Source organism: Fukomys damarensis, unplaced genomic scaffold (genome assembly GCF_012274545.1).
Source record: "Fukomys damarensis isolate Sample0158 unplaced genomic scaffold, DMR_v1.0_HiC HiC_scaffold_32, whole genome shotgun sequence".
Classification (NCBI taxonomy): Eukaryota; Metazoa; Chordata; class Mammalia; order Rodentia; family Bathyergidae; genus Fukomys; species Fukomys damarensis.
In genome coordinates this window covers 4,831,069-4,857,002 of record NW_022900944.1, presented here as the reverse complement: position 1 = coordinate 4,857,002, position 25,934 = coordinate 4,831,069, and the positions used below count along the sequence as shown (strand labels likewise).

The 25,934-nt window shown below is 38.5% G+C and overlaps 1 protein-coding gene across 1 annotated transcript in view; it reads left to right on the top strand.

The window, feature by feature from the left end:
* The first annotated feature begins 11,313 nt into the window (after window positions 1-11,313).
* Unc5c (unc-5 netrin receptor C) overlaps window positions 11,314-25,934 on the top strand; it is a 159,128-nt gene continuing 144,507 nt past the window's right edge. Inside the window, exons 1-2 of the mRNA XM_033757760.1 lie at window positions 11,314-11,482; window positions 18,337-18,558. Coding sequence (XP_033613651.1) covers window positions 11,314-11,482; window positions 18,337-18,558 — 391 coding nt within the window. The remainder of the gene's footprint in view (window positions 11,483-18,336; window positions 18,559-25,934) is intronic.

The window sequence follows — 25,934 nt, the reverse complement described above, 5'->3', positions numbered from 1 at the left end:
AAACAAAAAGAAATCACTGAACAATCTAGTAGGGTAAGAAAATCCTCACAGCCCTGAGGGTGAGTTGATGGTTAGGACATGATTTTTCCACAGTGGATCCCATGCCAGGCACTGTTGTAAATGCTTTTCAAGTACAGATTCAAATAAAACTTCCTAATAAACGGATAGTGGAAATATCTTGTGGGTAAAGAAAAAGCACGTAAAGTACATGTACCAAATCACAGAGCGAAGGAGACAGAGCACAAGTCTGAGATCCCTCCACCCTCCACAGGCCACTGAGTTTGGCCGTCTTCTCTGTAAACCTCGCATTTGAAAATGCGTGCATTTTTTACAGTGTGTCACAAATACAGCTTCAAGGTTTTTAGCGGCAAAGCCAAAGCAGGATAAAGAAAGGGTCGATAGGATAAAGTGGAAAGCCCTACAGATGCATTTGGGATCACCTCGTTAGTCTCAATTATAGTGAGACCCTGTCTCAAAAAACAAAAAACAAAACAAACAAAAAGAAATCACTGAACAATCTAGTAGGGTAAGAAAATCCTCACAGCCCTGAGGGTGAGTTGATGGTTAGGACATGATTTTTCCACAGTGGATCCCATGCCAGGCACTGTTGTAAATGCTTTTCAAGTACAGATTCAAATAAAACTTCCTAATAAACATGGATAGTGGAAACATCTTGTGGGTAAAGAAAAAGCACGTAAAGTACATGTACCAAATCACAGAGCGAAGGAGACAGAGCACAAGTCTGAGATCCCTCCACCCTCCACAGGCCACTGAGTTTGGCCGTCTTCTCTGTAAACCTCGCATTTGAAAATGCGTGCATTTTTTACAGTGTGTCACAAATACAGCTTCAAGGTTTTTAGCGGCAAAGCCAAAGCAGGATAAAGAAAGGGTCGATAGGATAAAGTGGAAAGCCCTACAGATGCATTTGGGATCACCTCGTTGAGCCACGCTGAATGTGTTCTCTGTCTCTCAAAGAATCTTATTATACTGTACTTACCCTCTCCATGTGATGGTCTGAGACAATGGGGCAGTAGCGTGATGAGATGAAGTGAGGTAAATCACCTAGGCGCTGTGCGGTAAGGCACTGTAACTTCTTACGCGGACACAGCACTGTAATAATATGACAGTGGCTCCATATTGAAGACAGCTACTGAGAGCCTTCCAGGCAGACGGTGGTGGTGTGGATATGGTGGACAAAGAGCAGATTCATGCCGCGGCTTGGGTAGAGTAGGGTGGAGTGGGATGTCATCCTGTTACTCAGAAGGTGTGCAACTCAGAACGTACAAATCATTTGCTTCTGTCATTTTCCATGGAATATTTTCAGACTGCTGTTGACAGTGGGTAACTGAAACCATGGAAATTGAAACCACAGGTCTGAAGGGGTCTAGTGTGTTGAATCAGGGGTCTGTTTTATTGACTCATACTGTGACTCAAATTACATCCCCGTGTCTGTAATGGATGTAGCTCTGAACATGAGCAGTTTAGACATTTCTGGCATATAAAAAAAAAAAAGGTCTCCTCTTCACTCTCCCAGACACGAGAAGTCTGTGGAGCTGTCCACAGAGCCACGTGTCAGCACCAGAAAGGTAGTTGTGTTTTGCCAGCTTAGTTTATAGCCAACTCTTTCAACCTCTAGACCAGTGGTGGCAACCTATGACATGCTTGTCTCGGCAGGCTGTTTGCTGTCATTGAAAGCTCTGAAAGGCTCAGTACCACTGTGGGTATTAGTGGCCCACAGGCCAGGAGTGTTCTGGGTAAGACTGGCGGCACACGGAGCTGGGAGTGGGACGGTATGTGAATTTGTTATCCAGTGCTCTTTCTAAAGAATCTGAGCAACACAGTTCAAATGCTGGATTATATTTGCTTCCCCTACCTGAGTGAGACTTACAGCTGGAAATGCTGGTGGACACCTGTGATCCCAGCACTCTGCAAGGCTGAGGCAGGAGGATGCAAGATTGAGCCCAGCCTGGGTGACTGAGAAATTTGGCAGGACCATATCTCAAAGTCTAAAATAAAGAGCTGGGGATGGAGTTCAGTGCAAGGGCCCTGGCTTTAATCTCCCATCCTTTCTCTGGCACGGAAGTATACAAAGTTCATCCATCTGCCCCCAGGGACTGAAGCTGAACTATCCTTTGAAGAAGAGGTGATTCGGTCTCGGTCCTCAAGTGAGGGCTGAGCAGGTGCAGTTGTTGCCCCACCAGAGAACAAACAGCATCTCCCAGAACGTCTTGTGGCATTTTTTGTAACTAAACAGTGAACTACCTTGGCACTGTTTCAGAAGGCACATTATATCGAAGACTTTCTTCTCGCCCCCTCTCTCTCTTTTGTGACTGAGAACAAATCTGCTTTTCTATCATCCATATTAATCAGTATCAAAACACACAGCTGTTGGTTTAATTTGGATACGAATTTACTTATAGTTTGATTTTGCCACGTAGAATGAAGTATTATCGCTGGGCAACACTGTAAGCGCATGTTGTTGTGAGGGCCTTGGAGTCATAACAGCTCCACTTGTTTTACCAAATAATTAATCTGATGTTCAGTGAATCTCCCACTGCCCAGAGTCCTCTGTGAGCCCTAGATGTGGCACTGTGTTTGCCGACACTTGATTTAAAGATGCCTCTGCTGGTTGATCAGTAACAAATGAGAGCGCAGCCAGGCAAGACCAGCGCAGCGTGCATCTGGTTTGTGTAATGGTAAACCTGGGGTGCCAGCTGCCTGCCAGAAACTCCCCCTGAAAACTCAAGTGTAGCGGGCAATAATCAGTTCATTAAAAAGGAAAACAACCAAGAGCTGTGCTGCTGATTGAAAATGCTTGCTGGGCTTCCCTGGCCCAGTCCAGCTGGCAAAAGTGTAGTTGAGCTAGGACTTCCCAGTGTCCATAACCCCAGCAGGCGACAGTTACACAGACTGTGCTGTGAATGGCTCCCCCTGGAGTTGTGTGAGCGGTAGCACAGCATTTTAACTAGTTCAATTTTTACCGCTTTCACAGGATTCCATTATCTTGAGTGTGGCCCTTCTCGCCTATGGACTCCTTCAGAGCTTCTTTCACCCTCTTGATTTTCATATTTCCAAGGCCTAGAGGTCCAAAAGACTTCCAAAAAGTGGTTTTTAACTCATTCGTTGATTTGAATGAAAGTACAAGTACATGTGAAGCCAAAGTTTTTAGCTTCTGTGTTTCAAGAAGTAAGAATTTTCCAAAATTACTATAAATGTTGGTAGATCTGCTGAGGTGTTATGGTGTAATAGTTAGAAATCTCCTAGATACAAGTGAAATAAAACAAGTTTAAGTGAAAAGAGAAAAAAATGAATTTACTGTTTCATCAAACAAAATTTCAGAGCTGGGTCCATCTGGCTTCAGTCACAGTCAGATCCGTTGACCCAAATGACAACCTGAACACATTCTAGCCACATCTCGGGCCTGCCCTTCTTCTTCTGTGTGACTAGATGTGGACTTGCTCTTCTACCCCCTCAGCATGGTCCCTAAGGCACGTGTGGACTAACAGCCACATCTTCTTTCTGCGACAACAAAAGCCCAGATTTCATTGTAATTGCACCGCCTTGGGTCATGTGCTCACCCTAAGCCAATAATCACCGTCAGAGGATGGTGGGAAAAGAAAACATGTTTCCACCTCCTCCTGCTCCAGGTAGCATGTAGTGAAACTGTCAGCCCAGAGAAGTTGTGGTCTTGTCCAAGCCACACACCACCCAGTATGTTTCGTTTCTTCCCGTGGCTCCTTCCCCCTAGGCACTACCTGGTTTGTAGATAATTCTCATGAAGGGGTTTCGTTTGTTTGCTTGTTTGTTTTAGCGTTTATCAGAGTCCTTTGAGAATACTGAAGGGCCAGAGCAGTGAACAGGTGAAATGGTTATGAGAGGTCTTTTTATGTCATTGGTTCTTTGTAATTCAACTTGATTTTCCAATTGATGAAAAAAAAAGACAATTTTTCTGTCAGATTCTCCAAGCAGAAGCTGTCCCCCAGAGAATAACTGGTTTCAACCAAACAATGGTGTTCCAGGGACTGCTCTGTTTCTCTGCACTCCTGACCACTGAGAGGGTTTGCTTTGCTTAGATTTGTGCTTCTGGCTTTGGAGAGAGTGTAGTGATTCTTGGGCCAGAGGACCATGTTAGTCTTAGAAATCACAGGCTCTCAACCTGCCACAGCCCAAGCTGCGTAGAAGACGTTTCCACGAGCACTGTGCCGTCCTGCATTCCCATCTGCACGGAGCAGCCTGTCCTTGCTGACCGCCTTTTACTTAGCTTTGTTTACTTTATAATTAATTTTTTGTGGCAGTCCATCCTGAAGGAACGAAAGGATAATGATTTCAGGAGAACTTGAGTTGAACCCAAGAGAGGAAGAGGGAGTTAGGGGACCTGCCCTGAAATCAACTTGATTATTGAAGTAGACTTGAGGAAAAACAGACCATGAGAACAACAAATCAGCCTGACTTATCTAAGAGGTGGATGCAGCGGTCACTGCAGGAGGAAGTGTGTAACCAAATCCAGTAGTTTATCACATCTTCATGAAACCTTGAAATGACTCAATGAATTTATATTTTTTCCAAGAGACATGTGAGTCGTGCTGTCTTATCCTGTCCCACTGTGAACCTTGAAATCAATCCATTGCTCTCTCCAACTTTGGGAAAATGATATGCTGCTAATGTCCGTGAACTAGCTGCACTCGCGGAATGTTTTCCCTCCTCCGGGTTACTGAAGCAGAAGGCAGAAGGCAGAGAGGATGCGCCTTCCTGGAAAGAGCCCCCTCTGCGCAGAGACCTGTGCTCTGCGGACATTGTGCGTGGCTGATAGAAGCCTCCTTAACGTGGGAAAGCGGTGTGAGCTTTCCTCCCCACAGCTCGTTTCTTCCTCTATACAGGCAGAGATCATCGACACTGATTTCTTCTCAGAGCTTTGATAGAACAAAGAAAGGAAAATGAATCCTGTTCAAAGGAATTCACCTCCTGTGATGGAAAAGGCAAAAGCTGGATCCTTGGTGCCGTGCCTGGTCACAGACCATACTCTTCTGCCTCAATTTATGGTAGTTCGTAATCACTGCTGTATACAGATTTTCTGAAGAAACACATTATAGGTGGATAAAATGCAAGTCATTTCTTCAAGATCACAAGTAGCAGTGAAAGATAGTTAAAGAATATGTTTGAATTGCACTGTTTAATTGGATCCTTTTCCTTGTACTCTTTCTAAATTGTCTCAGTTTTTTATTCATTTAATAATAATTTTAACCATGACGATACCTTACTCTGTGAAATACTAAACAGCTTTCAGATTGGTTGTGCATGTCCTGGGCCGTTTGTGTCTTAATTTGCCTCCATACTGATGATGGAGCTGATGATTTGTTAATTCTTTTTCTTTTAACTTGCAAAAAAGCTTCCATAGGCAATGAAAATCAGTTTTTGTAAATACTCGGTTGAATTAGAAAGTAATGCAAAGAAAAGAAATGGCACATATTATTGCGATTTCTAAAGAGACCAGTACACATGGCGTATATATCACTGAGGGGTACTTTAGTGGTGGAACATCTGCTTGGTTAGCGTGCACTTGGTCCTGAGCTCAATCTCCAGCTCACAGAACAAATAAATAATGAAAAACACAAATGTATAAACTTACATATGGAAAAGATAGCATTTGTGTACTTTTCATTTTGACCTATAAATAATAAATAGTTATTGGTGTCTCCATGAGAAATTCCATATCAGCTCTCTGAAGTCTGTGTGTTAAGCGATAGGCCAAGGGAATTTGTGCTACTTCTTGGCTACGTATTTCTCAGTGCTGACTTCTCTGTCAATCTTTGCATCTTTAGAAGGAAGATAATGATATTATTTATGGGGCTATTTGATTGAAATGAGGAAATATATCTTAAGCTCTTTAAACATTTGTAGTTGTTTTAATATTGTTGGTGAACGTAGTACTATATGAGAATTGTCCTCGTAAGTAAATTCTCTGATTGTGGGAACAACATCCTTTAAAAAGCAGTGAGGCTACAAAGCCAGAAGCACTTAGGTTCCTTTTGTAGCCTGTCCATTAAGCATATGGATAGTCTTGGAAAACGCACACAAACCTGTGAAACACCTTTTACATCTGTGAAAAACAGAGAGCTTTAAAAAGGCACATCCCTCAGGGTAGGTGAAAAAAGAGCAGATGATATTAAGTAATATATAAAAAATTTCTTTATAAAGAAAATGACTCTCTTAAAACAGTGTCAGTAACGATTACTGAACTGAGAAAACCTTTGTCTAGCTTTGAGTGAGTGCTGAAGGAGCCAATCACTAAGTCTCATTCCATGTTTACCCCAGAGTCAAACAACCTTGACCAAAAAGGAAGTTTCACACCTTATTTTTAAATATTTAAACAAGTGCACACATTATTTTCTGTTTGCTTGTAAAATGTGGAAATAGGTCTGGAATAATTGGTAATTTAGCAAGTCTTCTTTTTATAGCAACAGAGAAAATACTTAAGCAGTACCAAATTTCCTTATTTCCTTCAATCCTCACTTTTTTCTTCACCTAAATAGAGAATATTAAAATGATGCTTAATTTTGAGGGCCAATGTGATTCTCCAAACAAACTTCCTGAGAGTGGGTTCAACTGTACCAGCTTTTTTTTTCATTTTTTGACGTAGAATTTAATTAGACCCCAGATAAAGTTACCTCTGATATTAAATCTTAAAAGTTTAAGTGTGACCAGAGTCTTTGGAACTTTTTGTTTGCCTGTAAACTTATAGAAATTACGATTTCATGACTGCTGAGGCATTTGTCATACTTTAAAATCTAGCTCTTATCTGAAGCATCGAGGTAGATTTAGGTCGAGAGTTTTTTATCTCATAAAAACAACTCACCTCTTTCAGCTTCATGTAAAGATGGCAGACTGGGCTAAATGACAGAAAATGCCTAGAGGGGAACAATGAATGAATAACTTTGAAGGAAACTATTTTCACCAAAGACTGGTCCAGATTTAATTAGTTGTGGAGGTTAAAGCAAGGGAAAAAGGCCAGGCACCCGCAGGGGTTGCAGGAGTAATGTGTCAAGGAAAAGTAAGGCCTCACGTGGAGCAGGAAGTGTTGCTGCTTGAAGCTTTAATAATTTGCTGACCCTGTGTCAAGTGTCCAGATTTCCAGTGGTAGGGGAGGTAAAAATGTGAAACATTAGCCAGTCTTGTCCTTTGCTGGAGAGCTTTCATCCCTCAGAGTCTTCTTCGGTGGACTCGGTCTATTGTCCTTCAAAACAATACATTTTCGAACAGGGTCATTTGTTCCATCAGATAGGATAAGATCTGAAGGTCATGGCTCATAGTCAATACCGTCACTCAACAAGCAGAATTAACCCTCCCCTTGCAGAGTTGTATGCGACTTCATATCACATGTCCCATGGAAACCATGATCCTACCAAAGACTACGCACATGTATCCAGAATTCTAAAACCAGAGCTAAAGATAGCAATGACATTAATAAGGATTGAGTTGTGTTTTATTTTTATTATAAAACATCTGGGGAAATTTGAGTGTCAGGTAAACATTACCAAATCTACAAATGTGTAGCGGTAATTTTCTCTTAAACACTGGTTAATATTAGCTTGCACTAAACATTATGGGACAGTAGTTGGCACATAGTTGGCTTGTGATACCAACCACTCACTTGTAACCGATAGTTCCACAGAGGCAGAGAATCTACTATAACAGGCAGTAGCCAAAGCATAAACAACATGTTAAACACAATCCCACTTCTATTTTTATATCCTTACGTGTATTCAGATATATTTACATACCAACATTTACATTTCTTACATAAATTTTAGCTACCAAAATATCTTATTTGTAATTTTATTACAGGGTCAAAATCAGTAAGACAAATTATAAGGTAAACTCAGATTGGGGGTAGAATGAAATACAAACTTTAGTTTGGGAAAACTGAATACCATGTATGGAACTTTTTGTACAGGAATGGAGGAGCTATAGGACTTTAAGCAGAGGAATGACAGTAAAATCTTACCTTTAAGCAATAGGCAAAGGAGACCAGTTGTGAGGCATTCAAAAGGTTGTAGCAAAAATGATGATAGCAGTGGAATCAGAAGGAAGGCATTCAAGAATTATGTAGAACACATAATATATAGTACTTATTGATCATTTTTATGCTGGAAATGAAGGAAAAGAAAGAGCTAGAGATAACTGTTAGATTTCTAATTTTGGACAGTCTCTGAGAGTCTTAAGATATGATTTTGAAGTTTTTCTTTTTTTTTTTTCTTTTTTTCTTTTTTTTTGCTCATGAACTCTCATATTGAATCAGGAGATAAAATATGGAAATACCGTATCTCCCAACCTGTTAGATGTCAGATGTACCAAGTTCAGGTTCTTTAAAACAGAAAAATGAAGTCTAGCAACAACAGAAGTTAAGAGTAGGAAAATATTTATCAAGAGGATAGCTCCTGAGAGGCAGAAGGGGACCCGGTTGAGTGGCCAAGGACTCTACTTTACAGGGAAGTTTTTATATGGCAAAACCCATGTGGGTACAATGGGTCACAGCCAAGATCAACCAAAAAGGTGTAAGTATGCCACTTACATAACAGTGATCCAGCAGGGAAACAAGTCATGTAAAAGTGTGCATGGAAAGAACAAAGACTTTCCAAGGAAATGATGGGTCCAGAGGTCTCCGGTCACCCACTGGGGTGACTGATGTCTTGTTAGACTTCATTAGGCCTGGTATTTGTCTTTTGAGGAAGGCACATAGGCCTAGTTGTTTCATCTTTACCTTAAGTCCTGGTCTCCAACAGATGTGTCTCCAGCCACAGTTGTGTGTTTCACCTTTGTCCTGACTTTCTCGAGGTCCTAGTCCTGTCTGTCTACAATGTTTCTACCTAACTTAGCTGTCTATAATAATATGGACTTATACAATATTGTATTTTCTATAAGTATTAGCAATAAGCCATTTCACTGAATTGAAGAAATTTACTATAGTCACTATGCAGAATTTCTAATTTCTATGAAATCTGAGTTTTTAGTTATTATATCTTTTAAAATATATTTTAAAGCATGTGGTCCTACTGATGTAAGCATTTTTAGTGTGTTAAGAAAGAACACTTTACCACATACTACATAGACCAAGTGTTTTCATTTTCAACATAGTATCACTTTTTCCTATTTTTCAATATTATAAATTTAATTACTCTTAATTCAGTGATGTTTACAACTTTGGCTATTTTAGCCTAGCATACTGATGTCTGATATTTGATATCAGTTTCCTTTATTTTAAAATTCTGAATACATTTTAAGAAACAATTCACACATCCTCATTTTTTAAAAAATAGTATATAGCTCAAATTCCTTGAAACTGTGTTGTAGATACTTTGTTCTGTCATTTTGCATATACTTAAGAATGATGACCATGCTGTTAAAAATGTCTTTGAAGTTGTGATAGAGACAGGTATAGATTACATTCAAAGGATTTAACTTATCATACTACATAATCAATGTAGATAATGCTAATTTTCTTCAGAGATCTTCAAGCAAATCATCACTTGAAGGTATCTTGGCTTCAATGTAGACAAAGTTGTAGAATCTCCTAGGGCTACAGTAGTTCCGTCCTGCATTAAAAATGATTGAGAATCTCAAACTATGTTATACATTGTTACAGATGACTAGTAAGGAATGATTTTATTTAGGAAGATGAAGGGATGACTTTTTTTTTTTTTTTTTTTTGTACTGGGGATCGAATTTGGGACCTTGAACTTGTGAGGCAGGCGGCGGCACCACTGAGCTACATCCCCGACCCCTGGGTTGACTTTTCTAATGCCATTGATGTAGACATTGAAGACTCAATGTGGACTAAGGCATCACATGCAGAGTAAATGTATGGATGTAGGAAAAAATTTTAAAGTTATATTTATGTAGTACAGAATCACCAAATTTGGCTTTGGTGGAGTGGTGGTAAATAAGCCAGAAATGAAATACATATGGGACCATGACATGTGGAATATTGAACATTTCAAACATAACTCGTTTCGATTTTACCTTAATTTGTGATATTAGTACTAAGTGGTGGTGTTTAGATGAGATGGAGAGAGGAAAGTCTAGGGCAAGTCATATGAGTATTAAGGATCTTGCAATAATTCAGACAAAAATGCTAACAAGGAAAAATATGTTATAGTCAGAAATGGGAACTGAGTTAAAATGTAAAGCTAGTTTTAGAGAGAAGATGGGTTCATCTGATAGTGCTGAGGACACAGTATTGAGCAGGATGGACAAAATCCGATGTCAAAAAGCTTGGAGTTTTATAGGAAGGAAAAGGAAAGAACTAATTTAGTAAGCAAGCTCATTGGACAGGTGAAAAGAAATCACAGTGTTCTTGGAAGGAAGTATGAACTTGAGATTAGTGACCGCGAATCTCTTTCTGTCCGGGAGGCATCTTGCGCTGAAGCCTAGATGGCAAGAAGGAAAGCGGATGTCCTGCTTAGCAGAATGAAGAGGATGAGCAAACGCTCTGGGGTGGGCACACGTTCGCTGTGGACCCAGACAGGCAGCAGGCTCTCTCTAGCTCAATGACAGAAGGACAGGAGGCTCTGAAATGAGAAGCAGAGGCCAGCAGCCAGCAGACACGGTGGTCCTGGAGGGCCTGGGGAAAGAGTCTGATTTCATCCTAGGTCAAAACAAAGGCTTCGGAGGGGATAAGAAGTAGGGGAATGGAGTGGAAGGCTGTGTGTGTGACATGATCTGATAATTGAGGCCACTGTTGGGAGGAGATGCCCGAGGGAGAAACCGAAGGGCAAACTCTAGTAAGTTCTGGCTGTATTCAGGCACCAAGGAAGACAGAGTTTGAAGAGGCCGCATTGCAGTGCTAATGCACAGTTCCCAAGAGAGGAGGACTTTCCAGAAGGAGAAAGTGGTTCAGTGAAGTCTCATGTCAAAGGGGCCAAGAGGCTAAAGTGGCATTTGCATCAGATGTATTGTTTCTCATTCTGCTGCTTTAGATTTAACATTGATTATTTAGCAAGGCAACACATTTAGTCCAAGTCTGCACATCTCATGATAGATGGCAGCAAAACTTGCATAGAAAAGAGGTATAATTTTTTAAATGCTGGAACTGGATCTGTACCATAAGTATTGAAGACACGCCTTTTTAGTATGACTATTTCCGTTTTACCTTTACACAAGGATTTCTTCTAAATTGCAGGTTTTCAGTTAACAAACTAATGTTTGTGTAGCACTAACTTATTCCGTGAAACCTCTTTAAAAAATACAAATTGAAAGAAGGGAAAAAACACTTTGAGGTCTGCGCCAAGCACTGGAGTAGACATTGGTTACGCGGTAATGAATAAAGTGACTACTGTCCTTCCCCCTCTGAACTTGCTGTCCAGTGGACAATCCATGTGCACAAAGTGGGAGAGGACCGTGAGGGCTTGGGTCCAGGAGTGGCATACAGATGCTAAGCGTTTTTACTGGTATCTGATGAAAAAGAAGAGTATCAAAGAGGACCAGGGTAGAGGTGGAGGGAGGTCTGATGCTGTCAGGGTGGTCTCACTGCAGTTTCCAGTGATTAAATCGAAATCCAGCCTCAGTGTTCCACATTTCTGCCTCTAAGGCCTTTCAACTGATTGAATGGGACACATTCAGATTGCCTAGGAGAATCACCCTTACTTAAAGTCACTAGTTATGGACTTAATTCCAGCATCTCCATCAGGGACTGATTGAATATCTGGGGACCAGAGGCTGGCCAAGTTCAAATATGCAGTTAAGAGCTACAGTGAGTTTTCTAGGGAGGAGACCAATGCGTGTCATGTGACTCTATTATAATACTGAATTTTTACTTCTTTGTTAGAACCTTCTGTGCTATGAATCATTGTTATGACTTAACTGGTAAATGTCAGTTAAAAGATCTTATTTACTTGTCAGTAATTGTTTAATTTTTATAAAATTTTTCTCTGATTTATTTATTTTTCTGTAGCAGGGATCAAACTTGGCACCTTGCGCTAGATTCCCAGCCCTCTCTGAATTTTTTATTCCAATCTCTGAGAGTTACAACATTTGTAACTCTGCCCATTGATAGAAAAACTTTTCTATCATTCACTATGTAAAACTCTGTGTATTTCTGACATCCTAATATTAAGCACTTTAAAGTGAAAATCAAATACTAATGGATTATAAATTAATTATAATCACTACCTAGCCAGACTAATAGACTAAGTACTATTATAAATTCAGATTATCACACACTTAATACCTTTTCATGATTTCTGTTCATATGCCAAAGACTCCATTGAGAGGAAAGGCATAGTTTCAGTCAAAATAAATAATGCCACAGTGAGTACCTTGGTAGATAAGTGTTTACATTTTTATGTTATCTCTATAGAATGGATTCTATGAAGTGAAATAGCCTATTTGGAGGTGTGCAAAGTTTAAATTATTACTTATAATGTTAGTACCCTTTATAATCTGGACAGTATATGCTAACAAACATTTCTTCAGTTCTTCGTAATTTAATATTTTTAAGCTGATGTGTGAGGCGAAAAAACTACTATCTAGCTTTATGTTATATTTATTAATTTATTGGAAGAAAAGAATAAAAGTGATTTTGAACGTTTTTCTAAAAGAAAAAGTGGCAGAGGTAGAGAAGGTACTCAGAAGAAATGGAGGACTCTACAACAGTAAAATTCAGAGATCGTGATGGCTTCAACTGGAGCCTCTGTTTCCAAGATAACTGCATGTCAAATACCAGGTTAGCTTTAGATCACTATTAGTAATACTTCAGCATGTTTGGCAAGCATTTTGTTAAAGTAAAAAAGAGTTGTTTTTTTTTTCTGTTGAAGTTAGAATTCATTCAGTACTTCTAAATTGCAGTGCATTTAAGGCTTTATGTATTCAACTACTTGAATTTAAATGATGAAGTCAGTAATATGTTTCTTGAAATATTGACCATAGTCTTTCTTGTCTGGAGAATATTTTAATCAAAATATTAAAAATAAGCTGGACTCTCATTCTAATAGTTAATTCCAGCTGCCTTTTGTTGTAATATATCATGAATTATCTCTCTGATGGATGGGTAGCCAAATGCAGATAAAATTAGTTTTGCAGTCATTCATTTTAAATTGCTCTTGAATCATTTGGAAGTAAATTCCATTTCAGAAGAATACGCTTCAAGTCTCAGACAAAGAGATAATGGTCCTATATTTTATGATATAAGCAATAATACTTTAAGTCTTATGATTCAGAAATGTAGAATCTTATGTATTAAATTGATGAAAATTAAGGCTTGATATATAGCAATAAAAGTTGCTTCCTAGATTGATGTTCATAGCATAATATTTTCTTGTCAAGAATTAGGTAGAATGAAAGACTATAAAAATAATACATGGTGCAAAGCTTTCTTTTCTTGTATAAAAGTGAAAAAGCAAATGCCTGTAGGAGATAAGAGAAAAGGAAATACTGAGATTTACTGATACCAAGATAAAAATGGCACTACAGTTGGAATGTCATTGTTGAGTAATACTCAGAAGTAAAAAACTTAGCCAAATGTTCGAAGAGAAAAAAATGAGTAATAATGCTACATCTACATCAGAAAAGCCAATTAGGGCTTGAAGTTGATACTGAGTCAGTATACAGAAAAAAAGCAAGTTTGGAAACTCTACCTTGTTAATTTGAACAAACTGCTTGTAGAAAACCTGTTTTGCAGTTTAATTATTTAATTCATTTGGTCCAAATAGAGAAATGCAATCAATATCGGCAGATAACATATGCATTTTTTTATAAAATATAACAGTTTAAGATAACGGTGATATTGTGCCAGAAATAAGTTCACCATCTGAAGTTATGCACAAATTGAGTTCCTATTATCCCTCTGCTATCATCTCTTCAGATATTTATATTAAGAAATAAAGTGGTAAGAGAACACATTCACGGATCTCCCTGTGGGAAAAAAAAGCTAAAATTGTTTTTATATAGCTTCAGGTTTTGCAGCATGACTTTAATAGTATCAGAAAAGTGGTTTGTTTATATGATAAAATGATAGGACTCCACTCAAGGTTACTCATACATTCTTATCTCCAAGTTCTGAACCGTCATCCAGGGGCCCTAAAAGACTTAGTATCTGCATGGCTGCAATTTTACTTATCTTGGCTCAGGCCCATGGTGCGCACTGGAGTACAGCCACATAAAAGGCCAGGAACAGATAAAATCACACACCTTCACCTGCACACCACTGCAAACACACTTGCGTAGAAAACCGGCTGGAGCCTAAGTTTCTCAGCCTGAAAAAAAATTGTGTCTTCTGGATCACATCCAATCACAATTAAAAATCTGGGGAGCACCACATATGTCCTCGAGTGAATATCCACGAATAAGGATGTGATTTCATTTGTCAGACTTCATAAAGTGAAACGCTCTGTTTTTTGACGTGGGTAGATAGGGCCAGCTTCGTGGCTATATGACCTGCACCGTTCCATAGGATTAGTGCTTGATCTTAATGTTAACATGTCCCCATTTCAGAATTCTTAATAATTTTTTAACAAGAATCCCTGACTTTTCATTTTACACTGGGCCACACAAATTTTATACCCACTCTTGTTTGTGATATACCTGTAGTTATCTCCAATTGTAAATGAATTTGAGGCACTATAAGCTCCAAGATTCCTCATGAATATTTTACAAATGATGAAAATTGCTTTTATAAGATTAATATTAATGTTTTTATAAGATTTTGGTTGACCTCTTAAAATATGCCTTGTACTATAGTAGACTCAGGAAGATCAAAATGGAAAACAACACAGTCCCTGCCTTCAGGGAGTTTTTACTGTAGTGTGGGACATTCGTTGTATACTTCTAGATTTTGAAAAATTGGCAGTGCTTGCATCAAACTGTCTGCTATACCTACAAATTAAACTCCTCCACTTACGTTAGAAGAAATGCATAGTCTAGAGCTTATAAATGCCCATCTGGAATACATGGCATTTGCAGCTGATCATTATTTTATCATTAAATACACACAGATACAGTAAAAAAAGAAAACTTTAAGACAAAATTTCTAAAATGTCACTTTCTGAAAATTAGTGTCAACATGTGACATTTTCATAAAGCAAGAACTGAATGGAATGTTCTCTTAGCATGCTGAGCATGGTGTGGGGAGTTCTTCTCTGGACCAACTTGGCTGGTTAGAGAAGAGTTTCTACATACGCACTCCAAGTGGAAAAGGCAAGAATTTCATGGCAGCCTGTGAGCCCACTTCCACAATATTATATTTATTCCACCGTACAACTGCCCTACCTCTGGGTCTTGGATTTTCTTTGCAAATGTCATGTCAATTATAGTACTACAAATGATGAGTAATACGACTTCATCTAGTTCATTGACCGGAATTTACTGCATGACCATTGTAAGAAACACCAATGGGCTACTGTGCTGTTCCTGTTTCAAGTAGCTTTCTAGAGCAACATTCGAAGAGTTCTACAGAATGTAGAATGGCAGGTAAACAAAACTGTATCTATCACATGAATAAAAAGTATTTCCTTTCTTATTGGTGCGTCTTAGATAAATAAGTAATGTGTTTCTTTGTGACAATTTCATGCTTTTATAATGATAGTAATTATTTCTCAATAAGTTTCATCTTACGTGTTAACCGGTATCTCGAAAAATCAGTAATGTGTGAAGCATAAAATCATACATTATCTTTGTAGTGATCATTTTGTCTTCAAACTCAAAATTAAGAAAATGCAAAGTTAGCTTGCTCATACTTTTAAAAATATATTATTAAATTAATAACCTTACTCCCAGCATTTAATAGAGCACCTTTTGATTTGGAAGTGTGTGTGTGACTTGTTCATCTCACATGGTCTCCGCAGTTGTTTATAGTAAAATAATCAGATGACGACACAGATATGTGTAATTCAGGGAAGTCAAGGTTTAGTGTCTTCATGAGGCCTTTCCCAGGGCGTAGAGCTACACACACTTGTGCTGTGTTATTGAATAAAATATCAGGTGTCTTTTAATCATACCTGTTTCAGGAACAGGAATAAATTTCACTTAATGGCTGAATATGAGACTTTTCCTACTTTGCAGGCTGAAACCAATGTATAGTTATTAAGTATACTCAGTAACACATTTTTGTACATAGAAACATACACCAAAAGAAAACTAACATCTAGTTTGCCATTTCACTTGGTTCATGGATGGTAACAATTAAAAGCAGTAGATGGTCTTCTGTAGCAGATTGGTCTTGCATTTTAAGGAGCTTTATTGATCACCAGTGCTGTGCATCACCACATACAATAGTGAGTGCTTCAGAAGGAAGGAAGATCAGTTTTGTCGTGATAGGTGTGACAGTAGTCCAGCTTCTCCACCCTTTGCCCTCCTGAGCTGTGTGTTCTTACACATTGACTAGCAGAGCTGGAATTGATAGAAACGAGGTTATGCGTTAGGACCTGACCATTTGGGTCATTGTTGTTCAGCAGTGGAAAAAAACTAGACCTGTTGTCCTTCCAGAAGAAAGCAAATCAAGGAGGTAAAGTGAGAAAGGAAGCCAGTGGCAGGAGAGATCATTTACATGCCAGGGTTGGAAGTGACAGTTACGGGGCAGCTCTGAAGGCTACTTTGGTCCCTGATGCAAGTGAAGCCAATCTTTACTGCAAAACAGATCGACAGCTGCTGAATAGCATTACAGTTTGACAGCCATCCTGTGACCTAGATGGAAAAGGTCCTGGCCAGGTTTCTTAATGGACAGATGTTCACTTCACCAGCGTCTGTCTCCAAAATGGGCCAACTCCTGGATGAGTGGTGAATGCAGTAAAGGTAGCATGTGAGTAACTGGTTTTTAGGCACCAATTCCATACCTTTGCTACTGAATACATTTATGGAGTTTTTTGTTTAGCTTTTATTTTTTTAGTACCGGGGATCGAACTCGGGACCTTGCGAGGCAGGTGGCGGAACCACTGAGCTAATCCCTGGCCCCCATTTATGTACTTTTAAAGAACTTGTAAAATGTTTTAAGTTTAACCTGAAGTTTTAATCCTGCGTATCAGCCTATTTACATAATTAATAATAGTTATGTTTTTCTCTATCCCTCATTGGAGATAATTAAAATAATGATCAGGTTTACTTATTTATAGTGTATTAGAAAGGCTTTTTCCCTAACTTCTGTAAAACATGATAGCAGGTTTTATAAAAAAGGTAGTTCTGTGTGTATATATAGATATATGTATATATATCTACATATACATATAGATATATAGATATATATACACACATACATATATTTGGAATCAAGTTTAAAATATACAAATGTTCAAATCTCTCAGATGATTTTTAGGTTAGGCTTATTCAGTGGAGTTGACACATCAGGATCAAAGCACTATGCATGATAATTCTGTTGGCTAAGAAAATAATTATGCTCTTTGCAGTAATGTTCAGTAACCTTCTAGCAAGAATAGGTTTTACTAGTCACATCACACCATATGCCACTGTGAGTGTAGTTTCGAAACCAAACCAAACAGCCTCTCCTTCCTCAGTCCTGCTGTGACCCTAGTACTGATTGCCTTCATGTTGTCATATCTCTATTTCCAGTGCTTAGAATAATTCAGACCTCGATGAATACATATGTTTTGCTTAATGAATATTTCACAGTGTGGCAACTTTTGACAATGATAAATTCAAATCTGAATCTCAAGATCTTTAGTTCATTTTTCTAGTATTTCTACTTAACTTCTTGCAAAAAATCAAAAGTTTTTCCTATAAGCCTCATGTTTTTCAAGCAGCTTTTTCTAATTCTCTTGCTTTTGCTTCTTTCAACTCGTATGAGTGACTTTGGGAAGTGTATTAATTATCAGGTCACAGTTTTTGAATTTTTATTCTTGTTTTGCTATTTGCTACCTGTGATTTTAAAATAACTTATTTACCCTGATGTTAAGTTTTGCATGTGTGAGAATAGTAATAATCTAGATCCTTAATTAAGCAACTAGTCATTATATATAACATGTAACAGACATTTAAGTCATTTAATTGGTTCATTTACAATTCATTATTTTATTTTTTTCTCATTGAGTTTATTGGTACATTTTAGGTATACAGTACAGTTACATTCATCATTGGGATCTTGTGCCTTTACGTCACAGGTCTTGCTTCTCATTTTTCCCCTTATCCCTGCGCTCCCTTCACCCCCCTCCTCCCTTCCCTATTTACAAATACTTTATTTCCATATTTTTCATTTTCTCATGGATTTTTTTGTTTTCCCTTATTTCCTTTCCCCTACCCTTCCCACTTCCCCTACAACCAATCATTATTTTAAATGGATTACATATAAAAGGGAAGTTAATATGTTCTGACTCTTTTCATTTTCTTTTTGTTTACTAGATGACGACTTTTTTCATGAACTTCCAGAAACCTTTCCATCGGATCCACCTGAGCCTCTGCCACACTTCCTCATTGAGCCCGAAGAAGCTTACATTGTGAAGAATAAGCCTGTGAACCTGTATTGTAAAGCCAGCCCAGCAACCCAGATATACTTCAAGTGCAACAGTGAATGGGTTCACCAGAAGGACCACATTGTAGACGAGAGAGTCGATGAAACCTCTGGTGAGTATGCCGTGGCATTCAGACTGAAGTACAAGATCTACTTATTACTTCTGCCTCTTGTCATACTGGTATTTCAGTTAGTGAAACTGACTGAAAATATCCTTTGGCAAAATGATTTTAGTTAGGATCTGATGATCTTAATCCGTGCATTCCAAAGTAAAACACGATGCATAAATCTTGACTTGCTTTCTACTGGACTACGTGAAATTAAAGCATGATTTGTTCTTGAAAAGATAAAAAAAATGTGAAGGAATAGACTGAACTAAACATGCTAAGTGTCCCCATAAAAGATGTCCTTGAATTCCTTTGGTATGGTCATCACGTATAGACAACCCGCGATCTGGGGAGCACGTTCAACGAAGAATAAATTTTGCTTGTTGACTTTACTGTGAAACATTAAACTATATACATCATTCCCCCTTATAGTTCTTAAAGAATTTTGACATTTTTTAGATTGAAAGTATCCTGTATCCCTAGCTTACACGTGCAGACAAATCCTCACTTCCTGACACTCATCTGATTCTCAGTTGAGAGTGAAGGAGGAGTGATGATGTGAGGTCTGGGAGCCGTTAAGGGGAAGGTAGCTATCTTTGTGGGTGGGTCTTGATCACTGACCCATCATGGTTACAACTTCTGATTTCATTGTTCTGCTAATAGCAGTAAAATACTTAAAGGCATAGAAAGTAGAGTCGATTGTTAATAACTTGTGGGATTCAGGCTGACAGTGCAGAGATGTTCTGGGTAGCAGTTTGGTTTAAGACAGGAGTATAGGGCCAGGGATTTAGCTCAGTGGTTCTGCCTCCTGCCTTGCCAAGTGCAAGGACCCAAGTTTGATCCTCGGTACCAAAAAAATAAAAAATAAGAAAGACATTAGTAGAATCTCCCAGAGTTCTTAAATTGGTTAGTTATAGCAGACCTTTTTGTTGTGGTTCTAAGTTTTCTTGGTCTCCACTGGGGAGAATAACTCTTTAGATGTTCAGATCCCTTCCAGCTCTATGATTTTATAAGAAATACATTTGAAGTATTAGTGCTTCACTTAGGAGAATTTCCACACGAGTTTCTTTTTTATTGTTTATGTCAGTATGGGCTTGCAGTGCGTAATGGATAAAGTCATCATGCGATGTTCCACGGGGTATTCATCACTGCCTCACATGCATGTCCCATCTCGATCCCTTTTACTCCCCCACCCAAGTGTTGAATTAACTGAAAATGAGCACAGGCTGACCCATGACTGAGAAGAGGCGACGTATGCGGGACATGTACTTATATAACATAAATGGTCGTACGATATCAGGTGGCAACTCTGCGTGATTGCTTGTTGGTTTAACAATCAATATGTTCACTGTGTGTAAGCTGCTGACTGCAGAAATGGGGGTCCAGGGTAGGGTAGCTTTCTTCAGGGAATTGAGTACCTCTTGGTCTAATTACTCTGAAAATAGCTCCACCAGATGTCTTCAAAATCTCAAGTGAATTGTTTTATTTATTTCAGCTCATTTATTTGTAAAAATTTCAAAGGCATAAGCATTTAATGATAAGAAGAGAAAGAAAGATATCATGAGAACTAAAATGAAAGTCACAACATGTTCAAGCTTCTCTTTACTAAACTAATGAGAATGCCAGTATTGGGAGATTATAGGTAAAACCACACTCTGATATTCAGCACTTCTGCCAACCTCAGGATGTGTTGATCACACACACAACACACATACACACACACACACACCATCACATATTTTCCTTCTATAAAATCTTTGCTTTCTATTTTTCTACACAATCAATATTTCATACACCAATAATTGAAAATACCTTTCAAAGTTACTGTAAACAAATATATAGCAGACATATTCAAATTCAGGATGAGCAGGCAGGAAGTAAGGGCGGATTGGGGAGACCCAGGGCTGGCTTGGTTCTCTGCAGATTCAGCGACAGAGTCAAGTGCAACACAGTTTCTGCTGGCTTACATCTGAAATTTCTAAGAAAGCCAGCGAGCAATCCTGATGTGTGCACACCAAACTCAGGTATCAACTCTGATCAGGGAAATGGTAAATACATCCATGGATGCTAATATTATTCGGCATTGTTCTAACCCACTGACCAGTACTCTTAGAAAACACAAATAATTTAAAAGGTTGAACGTTATGATGAAAGTGGGATGCTAGTGTGAATGACACAGGGTATAATTCTATATATCTGAAAAATGTATGCAGTCAGTCTCAAAGGAGACGATCAAAAAACTCATGGAGCACACAGGAAAATAGCTGAAAAATCTCACAACTTTTTTATGTAAGATAGCCAATTCAAATTAAAATATAAGAAATGATCTCAGAACATCAATGTAAAGAAAAATATAGATATAAATTTAACAATAAAAATCACAAAATTTTAAAAAGAGTGGGTATGTGCATGTTCGTGTTTCTGCACTCTGCATGTTTGCACACTGGGGAGCAAAGCCAGGATCTCACACACGCTAGGCCAGCACTCTGCCACTGAGTTCCTCCCCAACTTTGCAAAGAAAACTTTTAAATTTCACTCAAAGCAAGAAAAAAAGTCCCCATACAAACCAAAACCATGGCTGGCACATATAAAAATATGTGTATTGTTTTAAATGGCAAGCATGAAATTTTTTGAAATGTCTGCTATTTATAAATGGATTTATAAGGTCATCAACTTTGTGTGCAAAATAATTTGTGAAAATAGGTTGGAAAATCCTGAAAGAGTAATGAAGGAACCCAACTCTTCACAAATATATTATAGAGCTAAAGAAGCTAAAAGAATTTGATCTCAGCAAAGGAAAAAAACACCTAAATTAATGGCTTAAAATAGATTAGATAAAAATACTTAAATGCTGTAAGGCTTTCAGAATGTGATATAGATAAGTTTTCAACAATACGGAAAAGAGTTGATTCAGTGCCTGGGTTGAGACAAGGTAGGCAGTCAGAAAGAAACAGAGAGTGAAGGGAGAGAGGGAGGAAATAAGGGAGGGAAAAATGACAGTTTGGAATCTCTCTCATTCTTAAAATAAGTTCTAGATGTTAGGGCTTAAAGTCATCTTCACTAGGAGACAATTTTGGTACTTTGTTGAGTGGTGAGTTGGTTTCAATGGTAAGCCACGCCTTTTAAAATAAGACACAAAATCTGGAAGATTTATAGGGAAACACTATTAAATTTGAATATTCGAACTGAGAATGTCACAGAGCCAAGGAACAGATTTAAATGCAACTGGCATTAATACCTGTGGAAAGATATTAGTCAGAGGGTTAAGTTAATTAACATATGAAAACCTTTTCACCTATATTTAGGAAAAAGACCAGCAACTGAATAGAAAACTGAGCAGAGTTTGAACATAGAGGTATAGGTGAAGGCATATTTTGTTGGTGGAGGTAAAAATTGATACAATATTTTTGAAGGCCAATTTGAAAGATACACACACTTCAGCAGTTCACTGTACTAATAAATGTCTGGAAGCTAACAGCCACCACTTTGAGCACCTCTTGTAATTGTAGAGGCCAAAGGTAACTTGTATTAATCTCATGATGTCTCAGTAAATTTAGTATTAAATTATTTATACAAGTTTTTCTTTTCCCAATGCATATACTTTTGTTTTGTTTTGTTTTGTTTTTTGAGACAGGGTCTCACTATGTAGTTGAGACTGACCTGGAACTCACTATGTGGCCCAGGCTGGTCTCGAACTCACAGCGATCCTCCTGCCTCAGCCTCCTGAGTGCTGGGATTATAAGCGTGTGCCATGGCGCCTGGCTCTGATGTGTATACTTTCGGGCACTCTGTCTCTCTCTCCCACTCTCCCTCTTCCCCTCTCTCTTTCTCTCTCTCCCTCCGTGTGTGTGTGTGTGTGTGTGTGTGTGTGTGTGTCTATTTTCTCCCCAAGTAATGTCCATACAGGAACTGTCTAAAAATAAAAGTCCAAATGTGCACAACCCTCATTCCAAGTCTGTCAGGCACTGTTCATTCCCAGGGTGAAAAACCGTGGTGCTTTTTGAACCAGTGATGTTGCTGCATGTGTGAAGCTATGGGAACATCTCTCAGATAAAATTTTTCAGGAAAAGCAAATTAAAAAAATACTACATATGACATAGTACCATTGTGTAAAGAAAGAATATGTATATATATTTGTGTATGCATTAAACTTTTCAGGAGAAATACGCAGCAAGAAGTTGACAGCTTAGAATCCTGGTTGATATAGAGAGACTTTTATTGCTGGATTTCTTTTTTCAATGCCAAGAATGTATCGTTTTCATAATAAATAATGAAACCTGAAAAAAATAAAGTCCACACGACTTTATTGCATCTGTTTGCTGCTATCACAAATCTCCAATCTGGACAGATACTGTGGAGAAATTTGTAGGTCTTTTGTATTACAGCTTTTTGCCTTCCTGTGAGATCAGAATCATTGTGAATGGACCTGAAATACAATCATTTGTTTTGGTTTTTGCTTTCCATAAAAATTGATTCATCTGAGACATTGATCTTCAGCTGTCCACTTCACACAAGGTGGCTGTAATATTACTGGGTCCTTGGTGACTTTTGTTTTTTTTTTGGTACCAGGGATCAAACTCAGGACCTTGTGCTTGTGAGGCAGGCATCAACACCACTGAGCTAAATCCCTGGCCCTTGGTGATTTTTAATAGCAAGAAATATTGGAACACATTAAGTTCTTGGAATATATTACAAGTCAGAGAAATGTTCTTGGCATTTAAAAAAATTGAAGTTGGTTCTCAGATGACAGGACAGACAAAAGTCACTCCAAAGAAGTTGACTTCTGAGGATCCTTCTGCTTTACAATGATACTCAGAGGCCTATTTAGTGTCAGATTCTTTTCCAACCAAGAAAAATCAGATGCGTTCAATAAAATCTCTATCACACATACTATCACAATGAAAAATCACCACAAAACATTAAGACTGAAAAAAAAATTTTGCCTTTTAAAAATTCACCTTTTAAACTGTGAAGCCATTAAATAGGCTCTCTTACTCTGAGGTATGAAATAAATGATTATTTGTACTCACCAAGCACAGTTGTACCATTGATCATAACGAGATACACTGATTAGAGAACAGTCGTGGTGATGGTACTCTCTGCCTTCCCGTCATTTAAACGGCATTTGGATTTCTTGCATGTGTGTATGTTTGCGTGTGTGTGTGTGTGTGTGTGTGTGTGTGTGTGATATAAGAAACAGAAAAGTGGGGCAGCATATACTCAATGGTTATAAATTTTCACTATTTGAAAGCTCTTGATTTGCTAGTATAGTAATACAGAACTGTGTTGCCTTCAACATTCTGTAGAAATCTTGATCTGCTCAAATTTTTATGGTTACATTTTCAAGAAAAATTCAGACTCAGCTGCTTGCTTTCTGTTTACATGAAGTCTGTTCAACTCTTGTTTCCATGGCACCTAAGATCCACCATCTCCAAGCAAATGTTTTTTCCTCCATGAAGAAGCAAGGGGAGTTTAGAAAGCCAAGCTTGTTTTGAAATGTTAATAATCCTGGAGGTTTTCTCCTTTCATCTTTAATTATTCTTAAATTAGCAGAAAATATCAACAAGACCAGCACAACAACGCAAAGGGTTTATAGCTCTGTGATGAGCACCTTACATGTATCTTGGCGTTTAGGGATCACAACAACCTTGTGAGACTTCTGAGGTTCTGCTTTTGTAAACGAGGAAACTGGGGCTTATCTGAAAAAAGGACTAATTTGTCCCAGATCACACATGAGAAGGTGACTTGGACAAGATGTGAACCCAGGACTTCTCATTGCTTCAAAACCTTGGTTTAGACCTGTGTACCATGTCTCCTCACTTTCTGCCGTAGCGTCTGAGCATCAGGCTAACAGAAGCCCATGATCTTTATTAGCAAGAGAAAGTCTGGTTCGAAGTGCCACCTAAACACACTCCTGCCATGTTTTCATGTCCTTTCCTCGCCTCTGGCAGTTTTCTACATGTAAGCCTTGGCATTTCTTTACAACAGTAGCTTGACCTTGTGCATAGGGTTGTTTATCTTTCCTTCTTGCCGTTTACTCATAATGTGGCTGATTCGGATAAGGTGGGTCTTGAAAGGAAAATATACAAGAGATTGGTGATGGTGAGAAATGATTACTGGGGACAGAGTTATGTGGGCTGCTGTTGCTCAGCCTCACAGCATAGCCTTCCCTGATGTAACGCGCTTCCTCAAGTCCTCAACTGTTGGAAGAGTGGCACCAAAGAGTGAAATATTTTCTTCTCCTATGTACCTGTCTCTGATACTCCTGCTTTCCATCATGGCACCAAAAGTAGAAATTGCACCTTTACCCTTCACTCCGAATACCAAAGTGATCAGGAAGTTCTGCCAATTTCTCCTCAAATTATCCTTCTGTTTGAATTCCTGCCGCTACTCCCTGAGTAAACATGGTCATTATATAGCTCCTAGATTATTTGAGTGGCACCATATGCCTACTAAACTTTGGCCTTGTCCTCAGTGGTCCATTCTCCAGATGTTTATAGACCAAATTATGGTCATTCTACTTCTTAAAAAGCTAGAATGGCCTACCCTTGTCCAAGGAATAAAGCATATACTTCTAATAAGACTTTTCAAAGTTTTCAGGATAGAAGTTTTTCATCCAACTTTCTAGCCTTAACCTAGTAGTCTCTTCCTTAGCACATACTTCATATGATAGATGACTTGTTTTCCTCTTATATGTGTCCAAAAAGAATTATTAGTGTCTTCTCTGGAGGCCTCACCTACTGATGTCACCACCTGTGTCATTTCAGTGTGGGTATTCTGGGGACGTGAACCTTCAAACCAGAGTAAGCACATCTTGGCATGTGGAAGTCGTAGGAAAATTCCACCGTAGGGGCCGTGACTCTTTTTCACAGAGATTTTATTAAAATATGATGAGACCTTACTGTCATGCCAAAAGTTGATTTAGAATTGCTGGTCATGCATTTTCAAGGGAAATTAGGGAAGATTTATATAAATTTTATGAAAAGATACAAACACTTTCCATTACAGTTTGCTCTTGGAATCACGAACGTTTTAATTTATGAGAAGCATGGCAGCCATTTGGTGAAAGCGCTGTCGGTATGCTCGTCATTAATTTGAGTATGACTGCTTTTCTGTTATCTTGGCCTTGTGGGCCTACGTATGATGTGTGGAACCTTAGAAAAATCAATCTGGTCACATTCTAGTCTCTCATTAAACTTTAACACTTGAAAGAGACAGGGATCTTGTCTCTTTTTCCCATTTAGCTCTCCTCTTCAGGCTAAGCGTTGTAAGGTAGAGAGTAAGTTCTGTGGAGCTTCCTTTCCCTTCCCTCCCCCGACCCTGTTCCCTTTCTCTTTCCTTTCCCTTCTCTTCCCTTCCCTCTTTTCTTTCTTTCTAGCACA